This window comes from Dreissena polymorpha, chromosome 6 (genome assembly GCF_020536995.1).
Source record: "Dreissena polymorpha isolate Duluth1 chromosome 6, UMN_Dpol_1.0, whole genome shotgun sequence".
NCBI lineage: Eukaryota > Metazoa > Mollusca > Bivalvia > Myida > Dreissenidae > Dreissena > Dreissena polymorpha.
In genome coordinates this window covers 53,110,630-53,123,913 of record NC_068360.1, presented here as the reverse complement: position 1 = coordinate 53,123,913, position 13,284 = coordinate 53,110,630, and the positions used below count along the sequence as shown (strand labels likewise).

The 13,284-nt window shown below is 37.3% G+C and overlaps 1 protein-coding gene across 1 annotated transcript; it reads right to left on the bottom strand.

The window, feature by feature from the left end:
• Positions 1-264: 264 nt before the first annotated feature.
• Positions 265-12,981, bottom strand: LOC127835684 (uncharacterized). The gene is made up of 5 exons (XM_052362122.1): positions 12,714-12,981; positions 9,805-9,879; positions 4,688-5,980; positions 1,994-2,051; positions 265-431 (listed from the first exon to the last, which is right to left on the bottom strand). The coding sequence occupies exons 2-5, from the start codon at positions 9,874-9,876 to the stop codon at positions 265-267; spliced, it is 1,590 nt and encodes a 529-aa protein (XP_052218082.1). The 5' UTR covers positions 9,877-9,879; positions 12,714-12,981.
• Positions 12,982-13,284: the final 303 nt, after the last annotated feature.

Genomic DNA, 13,284 nt, shown 5'->3' with positions numbered 1-13,284 from the left:
GGTCAGGCTGGGGAATCCCCACTCAAGATGTGGCCAGACTGGGGAATCCCCACTCAAGTCATCTGGTCAGGCTGGGGAATCCCCACTCAAGTCATGTGGTCAGGCTGGGGAATCCCCACTCAAGTCATGTGGCCAGGCTGGGGAATCCCCACTCAAGTCATCTGGTCAGGCTGGGGAATCCCCACTCAAGTCATGTGATTAGACTGGGTAATCCCCACTCAAGTCATGTGGCCAGGGTGGGGAATCCCCACTCAAGTCATGTGGTCAGGCTGGGGGAAAGTAGTACTCTGTTACCATAGAAAATTGGTACCCCTGAACCCTAGCAAAGTGGTGCTCTGTAACCCTAGCAATGTGATACTCTGTAACCCTAGCAAAGTAGTACTCTGTAATCCTAGCAAAGTGGTACTGTGTAACCCTAGCAATGTGGTACTCTGTAACCATAGCAAATTGGTACTCTGTAACTAAAGTAAAGCGTTACTTTGTGACCATAGCAAAGTACTAGAACAAGAAAGCGTCGGAGACGGGTGATGCTCCCCAAAGTTTTTTTTGGTCACAATATTGCACTATATATTCAGATAAAAGGAAAACGTTTTGAGGGCACAGTGGTTGGGTGGGAAAGAATTTTTTTATAGAAAATTTCAAAGGGCAATAACTCTGTGAAAAATCATCCGACCAGAACCAGCTGATAATATGCACATCTCCTCTTGGTAGTGAAGCTTCCTGTAAAGTTTCATTGAATTCCGGTCATTAGTTGCTGAGAAATAGCCCGGACAAGAATTGCACTATATGTACAGTTTTAAGAAAATTTCAAAGGGCCATTACTTTGTGAAAAATCATCCGACAAGAACCTGCTGATAATATGCACATCTCCTCTTGGTAATGAAGCTTCCCATAAAGTTTCATTGAATTTCGGTCATTAGTTGCTGAGAAATAGCCCGGACAAAAATTGTGCACGTACGGAAGGACGGACGGACGAAGCGGCGACTATATGCACCCCCCAAAATAAATTTTGGAGGAACATTAAAACTCATAACAAACAAACAGGCTTTAACATCACCAACTTCAGCTATTAACCCTTTCCCACCAGAAACATTGTGGAAATGGCTATGTGCAAACAGCATAAAACCAGAACAGCCTGTGAGTAACTCACAGTCTGTTCAGGTTTAATGCTGTTTGCTGCTCATCAGTTACTAAGCGTTGAACAAATGAGCCTTTTTATTTGAATCTAGCAAGAAAGGTCTTAAATAAAATGTAACTTTCTGAAGGACTACAAATGTACTATGAAAATACGTATCTAAGTGGTTAATGGTTAAATTTTCTCATACAAAAGAAAAGTCTGTACATAATGCTGTGATATTCAAATCAGCATGTGGTAATCTTTGAGACTTTAATGAATGGAAATCATTCCTAAAGTAACAAATGCTGAGAAGTTTAAACGAGTTAAACAAATCATGGCAGACAGTGGATCACTCTTTTAGCAAATCACCAGTCTACTAGCAAATTACCAGAACTTACAGCCAGTAATTAATGGGTAGAGAGAATTCAATCTGTCCGCTCTTAGTTGTTTAGAACTGTGAGCTAATTTCAAAAGGTTTCACTTCTTATTTACATCTTTAAATATTAGATCAATAATTGGTCAATTAAACAAGCTTGGTCCTCGGAAAATGGAGCTCAATGCCTTTCCCTAAAGTGTCCTCCCAGATTAGCCAGTGAAATCCGTACAGGCTAATCAGAGAAGACACTTTCAGCATAAACTGGATTTCTGCAAAGAAGAGACTTCCTTTAAATGATAAAAACATTAAAGCAGACAGTGCCGTCCCTGATTAGCCTGTGCAGACCTGGGTTGACACTTTAGGCACATGCACGAAGCCCACTTTTTTCAGAACAGTGATCAAATATTGATATTCTTCACACCATTCATATTGCCAATCGCTCAGGATTCAAACAGCTACAAAACTAATTGTAGCATTCCATTACTTATTAATGAATTGACTTTGCATCCTTTTACACCATGGTGTTGACATGAGACCAAACCAGAAACCAGAAGCCATCTACAGACAAAAATCAATAAGTTCATTCTTAATGAATTGCCTCATATACAACATTTATCTTAGCAATGGAGTTTTCAAGTATCTGTGTTTACCTCTGGCATTTACATTGTCATCAATTATTTACCAGTTTTGCACTTATGTTACTGATTTACCCAACACTCTGGATGAAGTTTTGTTCCTAATATGTTTAGAATCCCTCCTGAGGAAGAATTGCCCTTTCAAATGTGCCCATGCATTGAGATCTTACAAAATCATCCCCATCAATGATCATAAACATTCTTACCACGATTGTTTTTATCGCAAGTCACAAATGTGGTTAATAAAATTGTAATATATGTTTTATAAGATTTGAACAGTTGCCTTTGTTTTTTTCATGCATATGACCCAGACTTGAACTATGCCTAGATATTGTAGATACACATTCTGACGATGTTTCATAAAGTCCTATATTTTTAAAACAGTATCAATGTCATGAAATTTACTTCCTGATACTGATTTTATGTATTGCACCATGTGTTGTTTTAAGCAATAATATACCCTGGTTTTATTTTGAAATTTCAGGTCAAAGGCAGCATATTCTGTTATGAAAAATTATGAACCCCCATGTTCCACCCCATGATAGTAACTGTAATCAAAGCGCTGAATGCACTGCAGTTGTTTGCTCTTTGAATGCATTTAATATTACTTGCAGTCACAGGACACAAAGTTCGACTTTTTAAAGTCGGCCAATGGAACGGCCACGAAAAATGTAGACACCAATGTAATTTACTTTTAATTGTCTACATTGGTGAGATTTTGAGAAAACATCAAGGTGGAAAATGACATTAATTTACAATCTCTCATCATTTTATACACGTTTCACACAAACTCCACTTATGATTACAAACATGAAAAAAGAAATTCAACGTATATCTAAGTTGGCGCTAAGGAAAAGTCTGTGAGTCTAACATAGAATGAACCACAACATAATTCTAATAATAAATGTATTTATCACAGGCATTTTATTAAGTTCTCAATCAAACCACATTAAAAAATATATAATATTTTTCGCTTTTCAAACTCTTATCAAAGGACAGATTTTTATATATATTATATATAAAGATTTTGCTATATATTCATATAAATTTTAAAAATTTCAGAAGGCTCGCATTCGCGAGGGTCATATTATCGGATGGCTCGAACTGTTTTCACAGTGCCAGTCACAATTTTCACATGTTCTATTTGGCGTAGAGTAATTACGGTACTCTATATATGCATTAATACTTGGATGCATGAATGTGTTGTTGTATTTTGTTATAATATTACATACATTTCTTAAATGCTTGGAAAGATATACCGTAATAACTCTAAGTTTTCGGACACTCTAAGTTTTCTGACACCCTCTTTTTTAGCAAAAATAATTATTTTTCGTGACTCTTAATTTTCTGACATACGGGTTTTTGTCCATAATTAATGTCTCTTAATTTTCTGACAGTATAGTTTATCGCGCTATTCTACAGACTTTAGCCCCGTTTTTTCGCTTACTTGTGGCACTTCACATAACCAATCTTAAAGAAGTCACAAATCTACAGAAAATAATTATTTATATTAGATATGCGACACTCAAATCTTGATTGTCGCATGTCGACTTTAAATGTTGAGTGTCATATCGTGCGTCGCTTAAATGTCGTGCGTCGACCTCGAAGGTCGACACGCAACAATCTACATGGCACTGTCCGGATTCCGTATTTAACACGTGTTAAAATTATTGAGTATTTAAATTTAAAATGGCAGAATAATGTATGTAAATATCACTTTTAACGTAATTATTTGGACTAATGCTATCGGCTACATATTTGTGGTATCTTTATGTAAATGTATAAATCCGTCTGTAATGAAAATCGCGTTGATAAATTGCTGAAATAATGAACGGATATTGGTGCCACGTGTTTACAGTACATAATGCAAACACCAAAGATTCGTTAAAATGTCACGAGTTCATGGATTTTCTTGTGCAAGTCAAGTAACTTGTCGCTGGCTAGCCTCTGATTTTCAAAAGGGCCCATTTTAAAACGTCCTTTTAAAACGGCTTTTTACAAGTGGATGAACCAGCCAATAAGTATCATGCCGTCCCTGTCTATGGACTCGGACTAATTGCTTCCTGGTTCACTGACACTGGTATCAAAGTTATGTGCTGACGTTCCCAAAATTGCGATGGTTGATTAGGATCCAACAACGATTTATGTTTAAAAAGAGATATTATATACTCTCTTTAAGGAAGACTGATTGTGCATATTTTGTATTAATTACTTGCTACGGCTGATCGTTTACATTAACTACTGCATTATTTAGACGAACCAGTTCCTTACTACACGCCACTATTTCATTTTCAAGCACGACCGAAAAAAAGCACTTATGAAGTTCAAGGCGGATACATATTATAATTAAACAACGCTGCCTTTCATAAAAACTCGGCGGAAGACCCATCTCACTATTCCACTCATTTGTCCTTGTGCAGGACGATATCCGAGACAAAACACCACTATCGTTTCATTCATACGTTGCACGTATCTTACCATCTCAGTTCCATCCTTTTAAAGCACTTCAATTCATTATTACTTTAACATTCTATCGAAAATATCCGTCAGATCATTTACAGCACAGCCTTCTTCCATCATCCGTAGTGCAATCTGCACCATTACCTCGACCATACGTCTCCCTATCTCCTGTAGGATAGCATCAGACTTGTCCAACACTCCGTTCTCAAGGCAAGTAATCAATCTGTTCATTTTCTCCAGCCATAGCATCTCCAGCTCCATCCTTTTCATGCTGTACCACAACATAGGCTCTGGGGACGCTACAATAGCCATCCGTATCTTTGGCAATCTGAGAATTACCCTCGGGCCTTCTGCCATCATGTCCGTTACAACTTCTACCCATTGGCTTTGCTGCCTGTACGTTAAACCACTGGCTGCCATTAAATTCCTTTCTGGAATCATGTAATATGACAGTTGTTGTGTGACAATAGCAGTCCTAAGTGCTCTCAGTCCGTCATGCAGCCAGTGAAAAAAACTCTGAGCATAGAACTTATTTTGTGGGTTACTCTCAGCTTGCCATAATACTATATTTTTCATCACGTATGAGGTTATTTCTTTCTTAGGAGGCCTTAACACATCTTTGACGATCATTTTAAGCATAACATACACTTTCGCTTGTGTGTCATTAAGGTTGTTCACTAGTTCTGACTCTCCGGTGTTAAAGCCAATCCTCCATTCCATGTGCTTGTATTCACTTTCCTTAAAACCCACCGCTGTTACATTAGCTTCTAATGATACGACTTTCTGAACTAAGACCGGTGAGGGCCAATGACGGGGTCTGGAAGCCCATCTCTGTAAGATGCTGGGGCAATGACAGCGTAGTGCGAATACATTGTCAGTGTGAAACTCACCTCCTATTGACCACGGTAGCGACGGCCCCGCTCGTTCAGGGCTTTCCACTGTTGAATGTGCAGAAATATATGCCGACATTTCATTAAGAAATAAACTACTACTTAATAGAATGTCTCCTTGTCCATTATCACACTGAGCAGTGTGGATTTCTTTGAAATGTTTACGCGCTTGTCTCTCTAACAACAGTCTACAGTGTCCCGAATATGCACATGTATCCATCCTGTACACTCCTATGCCGTCAGGTATGGTGTGAAGACTTATACCAGCTTCCACACAGAGAATACCTTCAAAAACGAATAAGGAGTCAAGGTCACTTTCATGAGAGCGGGTTAGCCCCTCTGCCTTGCTGCCAGCTGTGATCACAGTTACATCACTTGGTGGTGCATTCAACAAGCTATCACGCTCTTTGTACTTCTCAACCCGCCACCGTCTTATCTGCTCGCCGTACCCAAGCCGAGTCATTATACTGGTGATCTCCACGGAAACACTTTCGACATAATTCTGAAAATAAAATTAATCTTACAGCCATTTAACGACGCACAGTAGTATTTTATTTTTAACTATAAACAAATCAAAAATACACTTTCCGGAAGTTGAGTGAAATATTGTTTCAGATAAATTGTAAGTTTTGTTTATTTATAAATACAGTCTAATGCATTCTGATATACGATGTTACTGAGTGTTTAAGAATTAAATACAGAAAAAAATGCAAATACAAATCAATGAACACAGAAATTTTTTCTTATTTGTTAGTTATGTGTTTATTAAATTACAATATAATTAACATTACGTTTTATCAGTAGTATTGATAGACACAAAGACACACAATTCAAGTTTGGATAATAATTATAAATTTTCATTTTTTAAATTTTATACATAAAAAGTAATATATTTGTAGTATGGATACTCATAACAGATACATCGGCATCTTAATGAGTTAACAGTAACGTATTTGTTGTATGGATAAAATTAATTCATTTTATTACATTTTTATCCGTTAACAGTAATATAGGTGTAGTACGGATACGTCTAATACATATATTTGCATTTATACGTTAACAGAAATGCATTTGTAGTATATACACTATTAATAAATAAATTAAATGTTTGTACCTTAACAGTTATTTATATTTTGTAATTAAAGTGTATTCGTCTTAATTTTTATTATCAACAAGGGCTGTTTGTAAAACATGCATGCCCCCCCCCATATAGGCTGTCAGTTGTAGTGTCAGCCAATGTGTGAATACGTTTTTTATCACTGTGACCTTGACCTTTGACCTAGAAACCTGAAAATAAATAGGGGTCATCTGCCAGTCATGATCAATGTACCTATGAAGTTTCATGATCCTAGGCCAAATTATTATTGAGTTATCATCAGGAAAGCATTTAACTGTTTCGAGTCACTGTGACTTTGACCTTTGACCTAGTGACCTGAAAATCAATAGGGGTCATCTGCCAGTCATGATCAATGTACCTATGGAGTTTCCTGATCCAAGGCGTAAGCATTCTTGAGTTATCATCTGGAAACACTTTTACTGTTTAATGTCACTGTGACCTTGACCTTTGACCTAGTGACCTGAAAATCAATAGGGGTCATCTGCCAGCCATGATCAATGTACCTATGAAGTTTCATGATCCTAGGCCTAAGCATTCTTGAGTTATCATCCGGAAACCATCTGGTGTACGGACCGACCGACCGACCGACCGACAGACCGACCTACATGTGCAAAACAATATAACCCCTCTTCTTCGAAGGGGGCATAACTATCAGTTTTTAAATTATGTTAAGATGTATGGAAAGTATTTGTAATCATATAAAGTTAGTTTAAGATAAATTTACGTAGAACCTCACATGCAGAATGTCTTTCTGGAAGTTTCTATATGTTTAACATATTAAAAATAATCAAGTCTGTTTCCTCCTTAGTATTTTATTGATAGATGTTTGGTTACCACAACTCCAGTCATAGTGGAAGTACTTATATTATAGAAATGAATTAATATCACAAAATCTGACACAGAATAAATATCATGAGAACGTGTTAATAAATCAACAAATGGAAAAGATATGCCTCTAACACACGTTCAAGGCGCAGAAATACCATAAACAATTGTAATAAAAATAGGCTATCAGCAGATATTAACGTGCTAACTGTTATGTCATTTTGTTCATGAAACCAAAATTATCGAAATATAATAGGAATTTCAATAATTATACCTCTGAAAATTGAGCCTATAACGCACTCGCATACACCTAAATCAGGCTGTTACGACATTTACTGTCTTATCAGATATAAATATGGTATAAACAAGCTTAAGATGTATTTACGAGCGGAACATTTTAAACGAGTACAAAGCTTTAATTTCTGGTTGTTTATTAAAAAAACTGTTGTTTAATTTGGTAATTCTACAAACGGAAATATCTACCCGTAAAGTTCTTGCACAAGTACCTAAAAGATTTTATTTTCTTATTTCTTATTAACCAAAAATATCATTTCTTATGCTGCGTTTACACCATGTTCCCGGCGACCACGGCAATCACGTTTCGGGCCACCATGGAGGAAACGGGATGAACGTGACGCAACGTAGGGGAACGGAATAGCCAAACGTGACACAACGGGGTTGCCGTGGTTGCCGTGCCAAAATTTTAAACTGTCAAAAAATTTGCCACGGCAGTCACGGCGGAAATGAGAAACGTGATAGAATTTGTTAAACGCAACACAACTTGACAGTACGTAGCAGGCCGTAACAGAACCCGAAAAGTGTCCGTACTCTGATGGGAATCCTTTTCATTCCCCGACATGTTAAGTTTCTATCACGTTGTGTTACGTTTTGTTACGCTTTGTCAAGATAACTACGGCAAGCTAGGATAATTGATAGCCGTTTTGCTACGTGTTTAATCCGACCCGTTACGGTGTGTTGCGTTTTGCAGGCAGATGCGTTACGGCCAGTTGAGTTGTTGTACGGTCTGACACGATTCGCGCGGTCTGAAGCTGAGTATATAAAAGCCGTGCTTCTCAAAAAACTTTCATTTCAGTCTGAACACTCGATGAGCAAACATGCCACCAAGAAAGCGCCGAACAAAGGCTACCCCCGCGCTGCAAACGACGTTCAAGTGGAGGAACAACCTGAAAGTACTTGCCTTCCACCAAATGCCTCAGAGTCAGTGCCAGTTTCAATCCAGGTGTAAGGGAGGAGCGATATTTCGTATCTTGTCTTGAGATGACTTGAGATATCCGTTCAAGGATCTCGTCGAATAGTTCTGGGGGCATCCTCAGATAATACTGAAAGGTGTTGATATCTTCGTTGCGGAGTTCCCTGGTAAGAAATGCATCAAAGTGCCCCTGCTGCTGCCTTCTAGCTTTCGATAGCCATGGACGAACCCACAGGGACCTTGGCCTCCTTTTTCGTCTTTTTCCGGACTTTTTTGCTTCTTTCAGCTCTTTACAACGCAAAGATTTTATTAATGCTGCAAATAAGCAGGCAAACATAAAATCATCCTCGTCGTTCACATCCATGTCACTGGAATTATTTTGTTATAATAAATACTGTTGCTTGAGAGTTTTCTTTTATACCGGGAGCACAATCGTGCCCGAAACATCTCGGATGTCCACGTTTGATCCGCACGGTACCTTGATAGAACGTGACAAATGAATGACAAACGTGTACAACGTATCAGACCTGCATGACAAACGCAAACAACGTGCGGGAACTTAACAGAACGCATCGTACCTTGAAGCAACATTTATACATCCGTGGCAGACCGTGGATGAAAACTTAGCGCACCGTCGAAGGGCCGCGTTTTCGCTTCGACGGCACGTCACGGATACCTTGATAAACCGTGAGGAAACTAAGCACAACCTACCAAACCTTGGATTTAAGGTCAAAAATTGCAAAAGCCACACGGCGCGATACGTTTCGGACAAACGGGACTGCCGTGGTCGCCGGGAACATGGTGTAAACGCAGCATTAAATCTTATCATTGAGTTTATAGTCTTTAAATATGTGTACCCAAACATTTTCAACGTTGAGAATTAAGTCCGTTTCTTAAATATATTTTTCACTGTTAGGTTTGATTTTAGGGTTTGGTGCACGTGAAATTTGAGTATATTTCAAGTTCGAACAAAACTAATGTGGTGGTCCACAGATTTATTAATAAATATATACGGTGTATGAAAAATAGTGAAGCATATGTTAAGTGTTAACATGTGTTATTTTGACGCGGCCTCTTAAACGAACTTATTACAAATGGCGATTATGCAGTGCCAAATTAGGTCGCAAATAGACCCTGCGGCTGTCTTTAATGCAAACATTGTGTGCAGACTTGCCTGAGACTGATGATTGTGTCTGAGATTGCTTTCAGATTCTAACTCTGTACACCCGATACCTCCTTCCGCCATTTTCTGAAAGTAAATCGGAATTTTTATTGGAGAATATGGTGTTCCATATGTTATATAAAAGGCAAACTACACGTTCATATTTTGTTTTCATTGAAATAAAATGTTTAATCGGTGTTTACGTTCGGATAACCACGCATCAAACGTTACACAAATGTTGTAATCAATCTATAACTTATGTTGCATGCTATATCATGAAGCAGTCTTAGTACCTATGTGACATAGTCTTTGACACACATAATACTAAATATACGCAAAGTCCGTTTCAATGTTCATAACGATTTATTTGTATTTATTTAATTTCAACACACGTTTTCAATGGTCGTAAAATAATCTAAACTGTAAGTTAAATGAAATGGCCTTTTGGCCCCATGACAATAACAAATTGTGTGAACGTCATGTTCGTCGGTCTCTCGCTCTTTAACTAACCAACCTCTCTACTGACGAACAGTGTATTAATATAGATTGGAACACCCAATGCTGACGTGTCGATTTCTGACGGGATCATGTGCACAACTACATGCCCAAATGTAGCGAAGTAACATGATATGCGAAAGACAAATACGGATGGTAGTCCGCTTTTTACATGAAATCATACAACATTCAATCTGCAGGATGCATACCACAAGGCATTTTAATTAACGTGATAAGCAATGATTAATTAACATGGTGTGTTATTCTGGTCGGTGTTGACGTTATTTATAATTACCATCTGTGTTGGTCATCTGATATCGTTCTGAAGCATGTATTCGCTAATTCATTAATTAGCTGGTCTCTTTGTATGTAAGATATTGCTTATAGTAGGAATTTTAGCCAATTGAATTCTTGTTGTTTACAATTTTCTAATGCGTATAATATTTTGTATACTAATATTTAATACAGTCGAAACCCGATGGCTCGAACTCGCTTGGCTCGAATTTCCGGTTGGCTCGAACTCTCATCAAAGCACCGATTTTTATTGCTAAATATTCATAAAAAAAATAGTCGGATGGCTCGAATTCGCGAGACTAGAATTATCGGATGGCTCGAACTGTTTTCACACTCCCGGTGAAAATTTTCACACGTTTTTTGTTCGGATGGCTCGAACTCGCTTCTGGTCGCAAAAACTGTTAATCAATTAGGACCGCTTGTTTAAAGGCACTCAATAATTGATTTTTAACACCAGTTGCAAACATGTCATCGACTTGATCGTAAATTGAGTAAAAGATGTCATTTTGTATTAATGTAATCAGAAATTATCTCGAGGAGTGCGAAAACTCACAGCATGTTCAATCTCAATTGGATGTAATAGAAAGCTTCGTTTCACGACGACAGCTAAGGAACGCAACACAGACTGACGTAATGTTATTCTTATAAAAATATAAATAACTAAATGTAGCACTGTCTCATATGTAAATGATGTGTATATAGTGCCGATATAAGTTTTGTTCCTTAGCGCTCTGTGTTACCAGAAAATGTTCTACGTTAAAACGTGCTGATATAATTTACTAAATGATATTTAATCGATTTGATTTGTTACTGTTTTTAAATATTTATAAACAAATGTATTAACTATATATTTGGTTCTTATTAATTTAAAAGCAGAAAGTAGTACGAAGTAGTACTGAGTTTAAGCAATATGGTGAATATGTGTACTCTTTAACTGGAGGTGAAAATGAACTGCAGAATTGTTCGTAAACAAAATGCTAATAGAAATCGGATGGCTCGAATTCCGGATGGCTCGAACTTTTGTTGCCGGTCCCGACGAGTTCGAGCCATCGGGTTTCGACTGTATAATGTTTAACTTGTTACGTCACACCTACCTGAATATTTCAACGCGTTAGAGTCTCATAGCCCCAATGTTCATAATGGGCTTATTCGCCTGTGGAAAACTGAAAATGAACGATGTTTCAACAAACGAGTATAGAGGCAAGACAATATAGACATGGTACATGTAATATCAATAAATCTGTTGTTAAAAACAGCAACAGTGGTTCTTCTTAAATACGAACAAATAGTCTTAGGTACACAACAATAGCGGTACTACTTAAGCCAAATCAATACTGATGTCAAAACTAAGCGGGTATTCCCCGCTGTGATATTATTTAACTATTTTTAGAAACACAAGTTTGAACTTGCATTCACACATGAGTCTCGGTCTGGAAAAACCAGACTTAATGCATGTGCGTTAAGTCTGCACAGATTAATCAGGGACGAAACTTTCAGCCTTAATAAGGTTTTCGTTAAGAAAAGACTTCCATAAACAAACAAAAAATCCATAACAGCGGAAAGTGTCTTCCCTGATATTGCCGTGCGGACTGCACAGGCTAATCTGTGACGATACTTGACTCACATGCATTAAACCCTGTTTTCAAAGAGCGCCTCATATGAAGTAACAAGACAAAGATACCATATCACCCTCGACTAAATAAAACTGATAATAAATCACAAGCAGGTATGCATGTTGAAGGTAAGTTAGTTTTTAACAATGTTTAAACATGTCTTGCACTTTCGATTTCAAGATTCGTTCTGAGTTATAAATTCGATGTGTTGACAATGTTCATGTGCAATTATAAATTATTTTTACAGCAACGCCGCATTGAATTTGACAAAATGTTACGTTTCACCTAAAACAACTGACACAAGCAAACACACATTAAAAGTTCAGTTTTACAAATTACATGTTTATTAAAAGTCTGCACTTTCGATTTCAAGGTTATAACAAAGAAATTATAAGAAGTAAATTGTTCGATGGGTTCTCAATTTACGTTTGCAGTTATACATGTAATTGATATTTCCTTATATGATGTTGTTTTATCAATACTTAAATAAACTTTGAAGATGAGAATCAATCTACTTACGGAACAAAAGTATACGAATGAAAAATTCCCTTGTATGTTAGACCCGCTTAACTACTTCCGTCCACGTTTAAGTGAAATCTCCTAGCAGAGTTGTCGGCCCGTGATCCCACAAGAAAATTTACAAAATGGATTTTTTCTATGAGAGTATTTTTATCAACCAATTATGTAAATAATATGAGATACATCACCTGGCCCAATTTTGTCCAATAGTCCCATATTATGTATTACTTGCGTACAGTTTAACTGGATTGACTAAAGCTCTTGAGTACGGAAGCTTATTGGGACCAGTTAAAATAAAAATAAAATGATGTAAAGTTGTAATCACGCGAAAAAATGCGTTTCTGTACGTCATAACGCAAACAAACGCATTAAAACGCTAATAATCGTTTAATAATGTTTAATAAATACGTAATCTTGAACGTAAAACATGGCTTAATAACGAGACATAAAGGAATAATAATTCAATATCAAGGCGCATTTATAAGCGTTTGTACGACTTTCACCTTGCACGATTAAATCCAAATTGTACGTGATACTAAGAGGCTTTCGTACTTGAGATCTTAACCTCGCA

Bases quoted from the DNA above. Each gene is read 5' to 3' on its own strand.
- LOC127835684 (XM_052362122.1), bottom strand. From the start codon at position 9,876: ATGGCGGAAGGAGGTATCGGGTGTACAGAGTTAGAATCTGAAAGCAAT. The intron at 2,052-4,687 runs GTAAATGATCTG...TTTTGTCTGTAG, and splicing joins TGATGGAAGAAGGCTGTGCT to ATGGCTTCTGGTTTCTGGTT. The intron at 432-1,993 runs GTCAATTCATTA...CTATGGTTACAG, and splicing joins ATGGTGTAAAAGGATGCAAA to AGTACCACATTGCTAGGGTT.